Source organism: Ptychodera flava, chromosome 2 (assembly GCF_041260155.1).
Source record: "Ptychodera flava strain L36383 chromosome 2, AS_Pfla_20210202, whole genome shotgun sequence".
NCBI lineage: Eukaryota > Metazoa > Hemichordata > Enteropneusta > Ptychoderidae > Ptychodera > Ptychodera flava.
The window spans coordinates 18,898,048-18,911,694 of record NC_091929.1 but is presented as its reverse complement, the minus strand read 5'-3'; the positions used below and the strand labels follow the sequence as shown (position 1 = coordinate 18,911,694).

The 13,647-nt window shown below is 36.4% G+C and overlaps 1 protein-coding gene across 2 annotated transcripts in view; it reads left to right on the top strand.

Annotated features, from left to right (window-relative positions):
• Positions 1-13,647, top strand: part of LOC139116298 (von Willebrand factor D and EGF domain-containing protein-like) — an 89,580-nt gene that overhangs the window by 2,492 nt on the left and 73,441 nt on the right. For both annotated transcript variants that reach the window (XM_070678925.1, XM_070678931.1), the window contains exons 2-5: positions 2,243-2,352; positions 6,891-7,016; positions 7,875-7,972; positions 12,985-13,257. In XM_070678925.1, coding sequence (XP_070535026.1) covers positions 2,270-2,352; positions 6,891-7,016; positions 7,875-7,972; positions 12,985-13,257 — 580 coding nt within the window. In that variant the 5' untranslated portion in view covers positions 2,243-2,269. The remainder of the gene's footprint in view (positions 1-2,242; positions 2,353-6,890; positions 7,017-7,874; positions 7,973-12,984; positions 13,258-13,647) is intronic.

The window sequence follows — 13,647 nt, the reverse complement described above, 5'->3', positions numbered from 1 at the left end:
GGAAACCATTGTTTTTCGTGTGCGGCATTAAAATTGTAAGGCGAGTCATCTAGCACTGCGTCGGTGAGTTCAGAAACGCAGAGAGCTTCCCTGTAAGTTCAGCTTGTCACAAAGATCTCTATGCAATTTTAAAGTCAAGAGAAGTTCGTTCCTTTGATTATCAGTCGATACGGTACTTTCTCGATGTCACGTGGAGCGTATGTCCAGACTCCATGCCCCATGCATTATAATAGCGAACGACAAAGTTCATGATGGAGTGACTGCGCCTATCATTAAACGATCAATGAACAGGTTAGGGAAATCTGTCTGTTTGTCTGTCTGTCTGTCCATCCGTCCGTATGTATGTATGTATGTATGTATGTATGTATGTATGTATGTATGTATGTATGTATGTATGTATGTATGTATGCCCGTTCCGTAACACGTACGGCATTCCCTGCGGCTGTATCTGCGCGTTCACTGTTGAACGGTTTCAAGGGACCCATTGGACGAGTGCCAGAACAAGTCTCGCGTGCGCTCTGTGCATACGTGTGCAGTGCACACACTCCAAAGCTTGCAGAAGCGCGTCCGAGATTGTGTTCCACACTGGCGCGATAAAATCGGAAGAAAATTGTTGACATTGCACGAAAACGGTTACTACTCTGACAATTTGATGCCCCGGTCAGGAATGTAAGATGTATAATAATAAGGTTATTACGAAAATACCGCAAAGGATGCACTCGGACATTGGCGCCGCGCATCGCCCTCCGCTTCGCGTCGGGCGATACGCTGCGCCAATGTCCTCGTGCATCCTTTGCGTTATTTTCGCAATAACATCGGGCGATACGCTGCGTCAATGTCCTCGTGCATCCTTTGCGGTATTTTCGTAATAACCTCATAATATATATATATATATATATATATATATATATATATATATATATATATATATATATATATATGTACGCATGCATGAAATAATTGCAATACTTTCAAATTGTTAACTAATCTTGTCGTAGTTTTAGCATGCTTATATGCATGAATACATGCATACAGACAGACAGACAGACAGACAGACAGATAGACTGACAGATTGATAGATATTCAAATAGTTAATGCACATAACTTATCAAAGGGTTACCCAAAGTTTTCAATATTTTGCTAATTCCACTTTACAAGTTTGTCAACGTGTTAAGGTGGCTGGAAAGGCTATTTTTGCACCAACTCTTTTCTCAGAGTTAATGTCAAGTTTCAAATGTTAGTTCAAATTTTCAGGATAACTCCCTTACTTAATACTTTCTCCAAAGAATATAAAAATTGTATATTTACAGCAATGATTTTGAAATATAACACCAGTAAATATTAAAATTTAAATTTTCAATTTTTTTTACATATTTGAATTTAATAATAATTGGATAGTACTTAATATTACCAAATTAGTTATAAATATGTTGACACTATTAATTGTAAGATGTGTATGGGAGGATTTGTAAATAAAATTTGTTTTTAAGATTTTTTATGGGTTTACACATCAAAAATTTATTGAAAAACTCTTTCAAATTTCAAAATGTGATTTTTCAAAAAGTACTTCAAATACAGCAAAATTGTCCCATAGTCATCTTGTCTGTAACCTTGTTAATAGGCTGTAAAAATTCCATGTCCATATCTCATTTCATAGGTTGGATTCAATTGGCATAAAATTATGTATGAAAACTGTTATTTTGTCAAAAATGTTGAAAACAAACCATATTTGCACCCTCTTTTGAAGTCACAGAGCAGTCTTTTTGGTTAATCTCACTTTTGACACCTCTTTGACACTCAAAGAATCTAAAAATGCATTTACAATAGCAGTCACTCACTCTGAATGCAAGCACAGCCTTGTCAAACTTTCTTGAAAAACAGCAAATAATGACTTTCCCTTTTCAAACATTTTATTACAAACTAGGGGACCTCTACCATACTTAATACACTAAGGACTCCCCAACTTCTTCTTATTGGTCAGTTTTTCATAAGTTTTAACAGGCTACAACTCTGCAATGTCTTTGAGCCAAATATCTAGTTTTTTTATTCCACAGAAAATATTGACTACTTTTATATTTTAATAGTTTTATTGAAGTTTATAACTGACGCTCTGGCCTTTCCAGCCACCTTAACACTGACGTATAAAATTGACAACATGTTAGAACCTTTTACAAAGCGCAAAACATTTTTTATCAGAGCAATTTCATTATTGCTAATTATTATACACTTTTGTGTCACGCAGAAACAAGCTCACCGTGGATAATCCTCAATGGCACGGCTTTATATCATGATATCGTCAGCTGCCCTCTGGGTATACTTCATTATATGTATCGTGACAATTGATGCTAACCAGTAAGTTACCTGCTAGTACATTTCAAGTGTCATTGTCTTTTTAAATAATCTTTTCAACAAATTGTTTAATATTTGTCCTTGGAATTATATTTGGAACCTGTAAAATTAATAGCTTACTAAAGCTTTTTTGGACTAATTTTCATATCAATACGCCATTGCATGTTCATTCTGACATGTGACTCTGATGCTTGTTACCGAAGGTATTTCCTCATCAATGCTTTACCCAATATCTTTTGTGGAAGGATCGTACTGTGATAGTTGACGGCAACATCTTCGATGGTGGTCTACTCTTCGTTTTGTGGTGTTCGTTTCACAGCCATACTCTACCTATTCTTACTTGTTAGCTTCAGCTTACTCAGTTTACTCGAAGCCCACACCGTATGAAGGTAGACCTGTCACTCGCAGTGTACGTGTTTGTATACAAGAACAGTTCATAGTCTGCCACTCAAAAAGTTGAATTCCGAAGATCATTTTATCGAATTAAGTTCTTGTCGTTCTTCGTGTCTTCAAAATGTTTGCTTTGTACACTTCTTATAGCTTAGCCACTTATTACGATTGGAGTGAAAAGGTCCGGGAGATCTTTTCCTTTGTCGAGGAAATTACTTATTTGGCTTGCTAAGAGGTACTTGGGATCTTGATAAGTAATCTGATGTCACAAAGTCGAGGGCTAGAAACAATTGACGTATTGCATTGTATCTTGACTCTGTCAATCACAAACTGTACCGCATCCTATTAAGCTTTATCATGCATGCTATGCCTGTATCACTATTTTCCTATTGTTAAGATGGTACTGATATGAACCCGTATTTTAACTAGTTAAAATACGAATTATATTCTCACTGTAACCAAACTACTTACAGCGACGCGTACGCGTGACCTTCGCTGGTATGTTCATATACAAATTAAACAGCTGAGAGCACGATTGGAACTAATTTTGGATAATTGGATCTTCATATTTTTCAAATTTCTCAAAAGTATTAGGTGCCCTATAGCTGAATGTTGCAATATTACAAATTACTCATAAAAACAAGTGTGTAACTTAAAAAGAAAAGTAGATGAGGTTACACTTGAAGATTATATCGTCATTGCCTCACCATCCAATTATCCAAATTTAGTGCCTATCGTGTTTGAGCGAATAAGACTTGTGACAGACACTCCGAAACGTCATTTTGATTACGGTCAAAATTTGTGTTTGCAGTCAGTTCCCGGGTATTGCACTTAGGTACAAGTACAGTTGTACCAAAAACATACAAACAAACGCATTTATAATTTGTGTGTTTTGCCGACACCTGTCGTGATCGTTCACGGCTGGTCCCATACGGTGCAGTGTTTTCATGTCGTCTACGCTGCTGAAGATTACGGTCCCGGCTGACAGTGCATCATGATAGAACCGCTATACGACAAGTTTCCTGTTGACGAGTTTAAGTATCTAGGTGGTGAATTACATCGTTTACAGCCATAAATGAGCCACAAAAATCCAACCGCACTGAAAATACTCGCGACAGACAAGGTGCACATATTATATTTCCGATTTGTACCTGTCAGTGAGATTCACAGGGCATGATCGTGTCCGGTGCGGGTTTCGGATACAATGTAAGATACTAGGGAAAGTCAAACTTTCGTTTAGGTTGTTTAAAGAAGTTTAGTTCTATTTAGGCAAGCAAGTAACTAAAATATACGAGCAGACGATGTAAATACCTTTGAAATGTTTTATTCGTACAGCAACAAAATCACGAACGAGTTACGATGCTACAGCTTACAGTGTACTCACTTCACGTTTTCCCTAATCCGCTCAAATTCCTTTCTAAGATGGTAAATTCGGCATATTTGACGTCTGAGGACATGTATAATTCTTGATGATAAACTGACTGGTACGGCTACTAAATCCACTGTGCATTCATAGATGTCGCAAAGCTGCTTGCTCTAACTCTATGCTCTCAGCTGTTCATACTCGATCGAGTTTGAAATCGAACGCTGGCGCGGCGCGAGTATTTTGACCCGATTTTGGCGGGCCTCATAACTTTCGCGAAGGGATGAGATTATGTTCCAAAACACGAAAACACACTCATTTTATACACTCCAGCCTATGTTTTACTTCCATCGCCATTTAAAACGCAAAATAGATCTTCTTTAAATTGTAAAACCCTGTGTCGACATCTTAATATTTAAAATGTTCTCTTTAAAAGTGTGCCATAAACCCTCCCTTGAAGTGGAACGGCCCAACAGCGGAATAATACCAAGAAGTGATAAGGTTGTCATTACTCCTTAGCAACCAACGTTTTATGAGTACAGCGAAGAGCAAGCAAGGTCGATTTCAGTTGATTTCGTCGCTAATTTCAGAACGTCCGTAGGAAAACAGTCATCAAAGCATGCATGTATGATCCTAAAAGGGTTATTACACGAAGTTTAGGTGATACCGCGTCATATTCTCGTGATTCGTCCGCATTTTGACTCGTTGCTGCGCAACTCGACAAATAGGGACACACGTGTAATAGTCCCTAATTATCGTGCTTTCTTTTGAAAAAAACTGCGAGAGTCTAATTCGTGTCCCGTTTTCATTTAATATGCCCGATAAGCACGCAGCTAAAGTCAGTATCAATTTCTGTGTGTTGTATCGGTCTTTGCCGAATATTATCAGATTTTAGGGACTGGACAGACATTACAGGGGCGTAGGGCCAGTGTTTCTGGGAATGGGTCACTATATTTCGCGCAAGCATTTTTCAAGGGTCATAAAATTTCACGCATGCCTTATTGGATAGGTCCTCATGTTTTCACCTCTCGCAATTAGATGTGGTCAATAAAATGTTTCATCACCCAAAAATGTCACATCATAATACATTGAAATGTATTGGGTAAACTATTAACAATTTTCCTTAACAAAACAAGCCATATCTGTACATTTATACATGCTATATAATTAATGTAAATGTGCTTTTTGAACGGGAGGTGTGTACAGGAAATTTGAATTTTGATTCAATCAAAAACGTTGATTCACTATACATGGTAGAATGTGAGAAAAATCTGAACATTTTTTGCAAGTACAACTGGCAATATTTGTGCATTTATAGATGTTTGACAATTGATATAAGTGTACTTGCATAGGGTGGTTACAAGTATATGTTGGTACAAAAAACTTTTAATATGGAGTTTCACTGAAATGTTCATTCACTATATACTGTAGTCTATGAGGAAACTAATGAATAATTTTTTGCGATACAAAACTATCTAAATCTGTGTATTTATAGATGCTTGATTATTGATATTAATGTACTTGATTAGACTAGGATGGTTACAAAAATGATTTTCGAATTTCGCCGAAATGATGAATCACTATACATTGTAGTCAATGAAAAAACTTTGAAAAAGCAGATGTGAACATCAAACATGGTATTGAAATTTCACCAAAGTGATTATTTGTTAAGGTTAGAGAGTATTCTTTAAAAGTTCAGAGGTTAAATGAGCAATTGTATGTCAATTAATAAATTACTGATACGCAATGTGACATGCAAAAGGGGTCACTTGTATTTGTGCATAAAAATTGGTGAGGGTCACTCTTTCTTGCAAACACTTTTGAAGGGTCACTAAATATTTTTCGAGCAGTGTCATTTTTAAAAAACACCGGCCCTCCCCCAGTAATTTCTGTCCAGTCCTTGATTACCTGCATAACCACATCGTCAGGTGGACACCCAGGTTCTGCCAGCCTAGACTTTTTCAGTAATTTATAATCTGCTATAACTATTCTCCTAGCATGTAGCAAAGACATTAATGGCAAAACCATTAGGCGACTTTCCAAACCCTACAAAAGTTGGTATGTAACAAAAAATATGATGAAATTTCGAATATCATCCCTCCACACTGTTTGAGTTCAATAGGACACTCACATATATATACTCGCCAGCATACTGAACACGTGATCTTAACACAAAGAGTATAGCGCTCTATTTGGCTTCAGATAGCCCCGGACACAATTAAGTATAATATGTAAAGACTCAGTCTGGTGTACTTAACATTTTCAGAGAGATTACATAATAGCTCTTCACATTGTGCTACTGAACAAATCATGGGGCAGCGTTTTATACACTTCATGTGATGTGGTAGACAATTGCATTATGATTTATTGATTGTGGTATGTCATGCGGCCTTGTAATGATGCACAAATATGACGTTTGCATTCTCTTTTTCCTGAAAGTTTAATTATAAGACATTTTGCCTTTCCAAATCAGAAATGGCCAATTAATAGTAAATGATTGGGTATGGTGCATTTTATCATGATAGCTTGTTGTCGATATGCAACAATCAGTAGCCAGTAGACAAAGACGCGATATGCTAAGATTTTATTCAATGCACTGAACATTATGTCACTTGATATCTTGTTTCACCTTGTTGAGTTCAACTCACTTCGATCCATGATTAAAAATCGTATCCAAACTCTTTGAACTTAGCAATGCTGAGACTGTTAAGGACATTTGTGGGCATTTTCACTAACACTTTTCTAGACATTTTTGCTGTTTGAGAACATGAGCTATGTTTCGTTTCAGACCAACGTTATGCACTTTCCGGGAAACGACAGTGAGAAGTGTTCAACTTGTTAGAAGAGTCACTTTCTCAACATTTTATTACACTTGTTGTGGATTTTTGTGTTGGGATAGCTGCAGAAGACACAGGTAATACCTCGAAAATTGTTGTTGCAAACTTAAAAATGAAAAAAAAAACCGCAAAACTTTCTCGTTGTGATTCACACCGTTGACTTGGTGAAAAAATTGGACAAACATTGCAATTTGTAAAACAAAAAGAAAATTGATTAAAATATATTTTTAACAAATGGTAATACACAAGTTTAAGGCGACAACATGTTTCCTTGATTGACTCACGCGGATACATTGTGTTTAATACATCATTGCATAAATCATTATTACATGGCAATATCTGCATTTTTAAAAATAATGTTTACATTTATGACAACATTTTATCTCATCTACATCGCACAATCTATGGTTTTCAGAAACAAAACAAGAAACATTTTAACAGAGAATGACATATTTGCAAATACATAAAATAGATACTGATACAAACTTAGAATAACTGCATGTCCAACTTACATGTATCGAATACCAAAGCAATATGTAGCTTAAGCAATTCTGAAATTTAGGTTTTCTGCTTTTTATCTTTATTATTATATTTGTCTTTATGTTTCACTATGTCATACACTGTTGCATACATACATACATACATACATACATACATACATACATACATACATACATACGCACGCACGCACGCACGCACGCACGCACGCACGCCACACACACACACACACACACACACACACACACACACACACACATACATACATACATACATACATACATACATACATACATACATACATACATACATACATACATACATACATACATACATACATACATACATACATGTTTGTTAACGGATTCCTTCGAATTCAAGAAAAATCAATAATACCTACACTGGTCTTTTGATTATCTTATTCGACATAAACTAAGGACACGGTACAGATATGATGAGTACTACGTGAAGGAGTATCAGTATTCCTACTACATGGACGCTTGTGATGGTATATGCGTGAACTACGATTGTACAGGTAATGAAATGCAAATTTCATGCAATTATTGTAGTAACAGCTTAACAAGAAGAAATTTAATCCAAACGGCAATAGCAATGTAAACCTAGCTCTGATATTTGTCTCTGATATCTCGCATATCTCTGATATTTGTACTGAAGTGCAAATACTGAAAATTGTTTTGCAATGGCCTTATGTTAAAAGTTATGTTTGCAATGGCCTTCTGTTTTATACGTTTGTTTGAAAACATTCAGTATTACATATGTACTACAGGTTATTCTATTGTGCCCCACCAATAAAGCTGGTATTGAATCTAAGTAATGTGCATATGAGAAAAATAGTTCCTTTTCAAAATTCAGTTTTTGGCAGGATTAATTGCATATCATATTGACCACACAGTTGCTTCCTACACTTTATTAATTTTATCATAATAATACAAAATGTTAACAATAAACTCCTTGTCCAACAGCTAAAAACCTACTTACAGATTGAAGGAGAATGTCACAAGCAATCAATTAACTATGCAAATTAGTCACGTGTCCATTCAATAATTTTTCGGTATTTTCATGCTAAATTATGCAAATGAGTATCAAATTTGGCGGAATACTTTATACTTTGGTAAAAATTGTCGTCTGCTGTATATTGAAACCAGCTCGATGGAGGAAAGACATTACGACCGGCAAAATTGCCAATATTTTGATCATTTGGAAAGTGAATTTTATTACGGAGACACAATGGAAACACCTTGTGACACGGAGAAACAAGTAATGACTAATTATGCTAATCCGTGGACTTATCAGGGATTTTATAGGTTAGTCAACATCGCGAAAGATAGGAAAGGTTACTAAAACTCCTTTTTCATTTACATCTCTATCTTTCCAATGTTGACCAACCCTTGATAAGTCCACGGATTAGCATAATTAGTTGTGTTGACTAATTAATTATAAGATGTGTATATGAGAGATAAACATCCTTGTAATGGGGTGTAAAATAAATAAAGAGTCAGGTGGCTATAGGTTAGGCTATATAGTCATTTATTTTATTTACTACGATCAGTCAGAGCATGAAGAAAAGGAGAGGGACTGACAGTGACAGAGAAAACTGAGAAAAACTCAATAATAAGCTTTATTAATAGTGATTGGGCCGCCTGTGGATGGTCGTCGCAGTCAATGATTTTGTCACCAACACATGAAGGCGCTGGCAAGTTTTGGTGAGCGTGACCCTCGCTCCATGACCCATGATTGCATCTGGAAAAAGTATCACTCTTTTAGTGTTCGTCATCGCGAAAAGCTCATTATTGAAGGTAAGTGACAAAGGTATTCATTGTATTGTAAGCTTATGGGGGTAAATGATCTAGCCAAGGGGGTTCGCTGCTCACCAGTATGGACGCATCCTATGGGTCCCACATGAACGTCCGAATGTAAAACTGCAGCCCGTCCACAACTGCCAATACATCTAGGGCTAGACGGTGGCTAGATCATTAACCCATGAGCTTACAAGACAATGAATAACTTTGTCACTTACCTTCGAAATCAATGAGCTTTTCGCGATCACAAACACTGAAAGAGTGATACTTTTTCCGGATGCAATCATGGGTCATGGAGCGAGGGTCACGCTCACAAAAATTTCCAGCGCCCTCATGTGTTGGTGACAAAATCACTGACTGCGACGCCCATCTAGGAGAGAAAAAATTGAATGCGACGCAGACTTTGAATGCGGAGACATATGTGAGAGAGAAACAATTGAATGCGACGCAGACTTTGAATGCGGAGACATATGTGAGAGAGAAACAATTGAATGCGACGCAGACTTTGAATGCGGAGACATATGTGAGAGAAAAAAAATTGAATGCGACGCAGACTTTGAATGCGGAGACATATGTGAGAGAAAAAACAATTGAATGCGACGCAGACTTTGAATGCGGAGACATATGTGAGAGAAAAACAATTGAATGCGACGCAGACTTTGAATGCGGAGACATATGTGAGAGAAAAACAATTGAATGCGACGCAGACTTTGAATGCGGAGACATAAGCTTATGTGAGAGAAAAAAAATTGAATGCGACGCAGACTTTGAATGCGGAGACATATGTGAGAGAAAAACAATTGAATGCGACGCAGACTTTGAATGCGGAGACATATGTGAGAGAAAAAAAATTGAATGCGACGCAGACTTTGAATGCGGAGACATATGTGAGAGAAAAACAATTGAATGCGACGCAGACTTTGAATGCGGAGACATAAGCTTATGTGAGAGAAAAAAATTGAATGCGACGCAGACTTTAAATGCGGATACATATGTGAGAGGAAAACAATTGAATGCGGCGCAGACTTTAAATGCGGAGAACAGGTAGTTTTGGGCCACCGTATAGGCTTATTTATTTACATATTTCTTGTAACATAAATGTCATATAAAGTTATGAGCAACTTACCACAAGAGAACATTAAACGGAGCAAATCGCCAAAAGCAAATTGGACGGCAATGCGCGATGGCGCTGACGTGAAGGTATTCCAAGTATACTTTGGTAGTACTATTATTATTCTTGCATTTTTGGGCAGGGCGTTAAATCGGCCTAGTTGTGACCTTTTATGGCAATGTAACAAGGATTTTTCATTCAATGCCTAGCGTAAATATGGCATGCGATTCTAATAGCCTGTACAGCTATAGGTACAGAGTACTAGGCATATACTGGCAATAGTCCAGTGGGTGATTTGAAAAACATAAAAAACGCGCAGAGGTACACGCAAAAATCACTTTACTATGGGCGCCTGGAAAAGCTGAATAATAAATAAAATTCTTAAAATTCTTTTTTATCAGTGCTAGACTAATAATAACACAGACAAGGACAAAAATAGACCAGAAAAGGAAATTGTTCTAGGTGTGAAGCGGTTGCATAATCCCTCCATGTACGCCTCACGACCACACGTCGCTCTTGACTCTGCTTTCCGAAGATTTCCGAACAGGCACCCTTCGGCAGTTTCCGGATTTTTGCCGAAATTTAAGCAAAAGTATTTTCGGGAAAGTTCGTGTTGATGTTGTCGTCTAGTGCTGAACGGAAGTAGCGTGCCTGGCGAAAAAGTAAGAAAGTTTGAGCTTCGGGGAGGCAAGTTTGAATATTTTTATGATATATAATAAGTGTGTTTGAACCAAATTTAAAAGTCTTCCAGCGGTAAAATCAGTTTTTAACGAATGGTTTACGATCATTCATATCTTCTCCCACAAGTTCATCATGGAAGGAAGTGTTTATGAAATTGCTGGCGTGTTATATTTCGATTGGTATGAAGCAGTGATTCGGCCCTGAGAGCAATGCAAAGTAAACATGATTGCGACATGCAGTACGATACAACTGTTTTTTCAAAATCAAAAAGAAAAGATCTGTGTGTTGCCAACAATTTAACGGAGCGGTTTGTTTCTTCTTTGCCCCAAGGTACATTCAGGCACATCGATCGGGTTTGTGTGTTTGTTTGTGTTTGTATCGAAATAGGGCGCTACGCACAGGACTGGGGGAAATCTTGTCCTACTTTTCTAAACTAATGTAATTATTAATTATGCACGAATTCTCCGATTAGACACGTTTGAAGCTCATTTTATATGAAAAGGAATAGTTTATCGAGACAACCATGCCAACAAACAGCGTGCCGCGTTTCTAGTCTATTTTTAGCTCACGTGTTCACACATGTTAGATAATGTCATAGCGATATCTGTCTGTTTGTCCGTGTGTGTGTGTCTGTCTGTCTGTCTGTCTGTTTACACGATAACTCAAAAACGCCGGAACAGATTCAAGTCAGATTTGGTAGACAGGTACCATATGCTAATTGCAAGAACTGATTAGATTTTGGTTAGTGTGGCTTGCATATTAATGAAATTATGACATATCATTTGTTTTCATATAATGGTTTCCCTATGGAGACAGTAATGACAGTGTCGACATATATCAAGAAATACTGCACAAAATTTCATGAAACTTTTCACAGATGACAATGTCAGAACATTATGATGATACTGTGAGTGTCATGTCAATTATCTGCTCATTTGCATATTTAATGAACTTTTGTAATTAGTGACATAACTCTAAAATCCCTGCATCAAATTTGATTGGGCAGTGTCAAGTTAATAAATAGCTCATTTGCATATTTTATGAAGTTTTGTAATTAGTCATATAACTCCGAAATAACTGCACCAAATTTGATGAAATATGCTGCAGATACTGATCCGACAGATATGTTTTGTAAAGCATTTAGCAGTTTGAAGATAATTAAGTATTCATTTGCATATTAAATGAACTTTGTAATTAGGTATATAACTCTTAAATCACGGCATCGAATTTGGTGAAACCTGCTACAGATATTGATCTAAGAAATATCTAATTGTACTATTAAACATTGAGCTTTGTCAAGTTAATTAACGGTTCATTTCCATATTTAATAAACTGCATAATTAGTGATATTACTAAAAAATTACAGCATTAAATTTGATGGAACGTGCTACAGATGTTGATCTGACAGATATCTAATTGCACTGTGAAGCATTGGGCAGTGTCAAGTTAATAAACAGCTCATTTGCATATTAAATAAAGTTTTGTGATAAGTGATTTAACTCAGAGAGTACTGTGCGAAAGTTGATAAAACCTGCTACATATAATGATGTTCAGATATCTGATTGTTCTGTGAAGCGTACTAATATGTGATGACGTCGTATTGTCTGGCCATATGGTTTTGATATGCTATACACTCAGTCATGATACGCTGAAACTGAGATGGTAAGGAGTGCTTACGTCCTCGACGAGTAAACACTTTTCAATAATTTTGAATCCATGAAATGATTGTTCATGTAGATCAAACCATACGTGATTAAATTCAAAATGATCATAAATAATCAACATGACCGTATTTCATATTGTTGACTGTGCGCAATTGCAAATAACATACATGGCATAGATAAATAGACGCGTAGACATATATGGCAAACATATGTCGGAAATTGAGTTTGCAAATGTGTGCACTGTTATTCCGATGCCCATTGTGTTTTACAGAGGACCCATGCGCGGAGGACACTTACACAGAAATCGACTCAAAATACAGAAGTTCAATGTCATTCAGTTCCTCTCTCTGGCCGAATTCAACTGAAATTATATGTGACAATGAACTGCAAGAAGGGTGGTACAGATTTACCAGCGATGCTGGCGGCAAGATGCCTACATCCTGCGTTGATATTGGAAGGTGTGGAACTCAGTATCCGATATGGATAAACAGTCAGGTTGAAGATTATGACAACATTACTGTCGTGGAAGGCTGTATAAACAAAGGTAAACATATATGTAAATTTTCAAGATAATACTTTGCTTTCAAATAATGTATTGATTATTTTTGTGTTGTTGAGTATGATAAATATTACGTAATGTTGCCCTGTAGTTTAGAGACTTACTAATGCTGTCATCAGTGCCCCGGAGAATGTACAGAAATGCAAGTGGTATAATACTTGCTCACCATAATGGATTCATCTGGTACATATCAATTTATGAAAAAGGATACTGTAGCAGTTTCATTAGAGTAAGTCTGCAAAATTATATTTAAGTAATCGGTAGAGATTCTTTTATGTATATTAAATTTATGAAGTTTACAACGTCTGTCATATATATATATATATATATATATATATATATATATATATATATATATATATATATATATATATA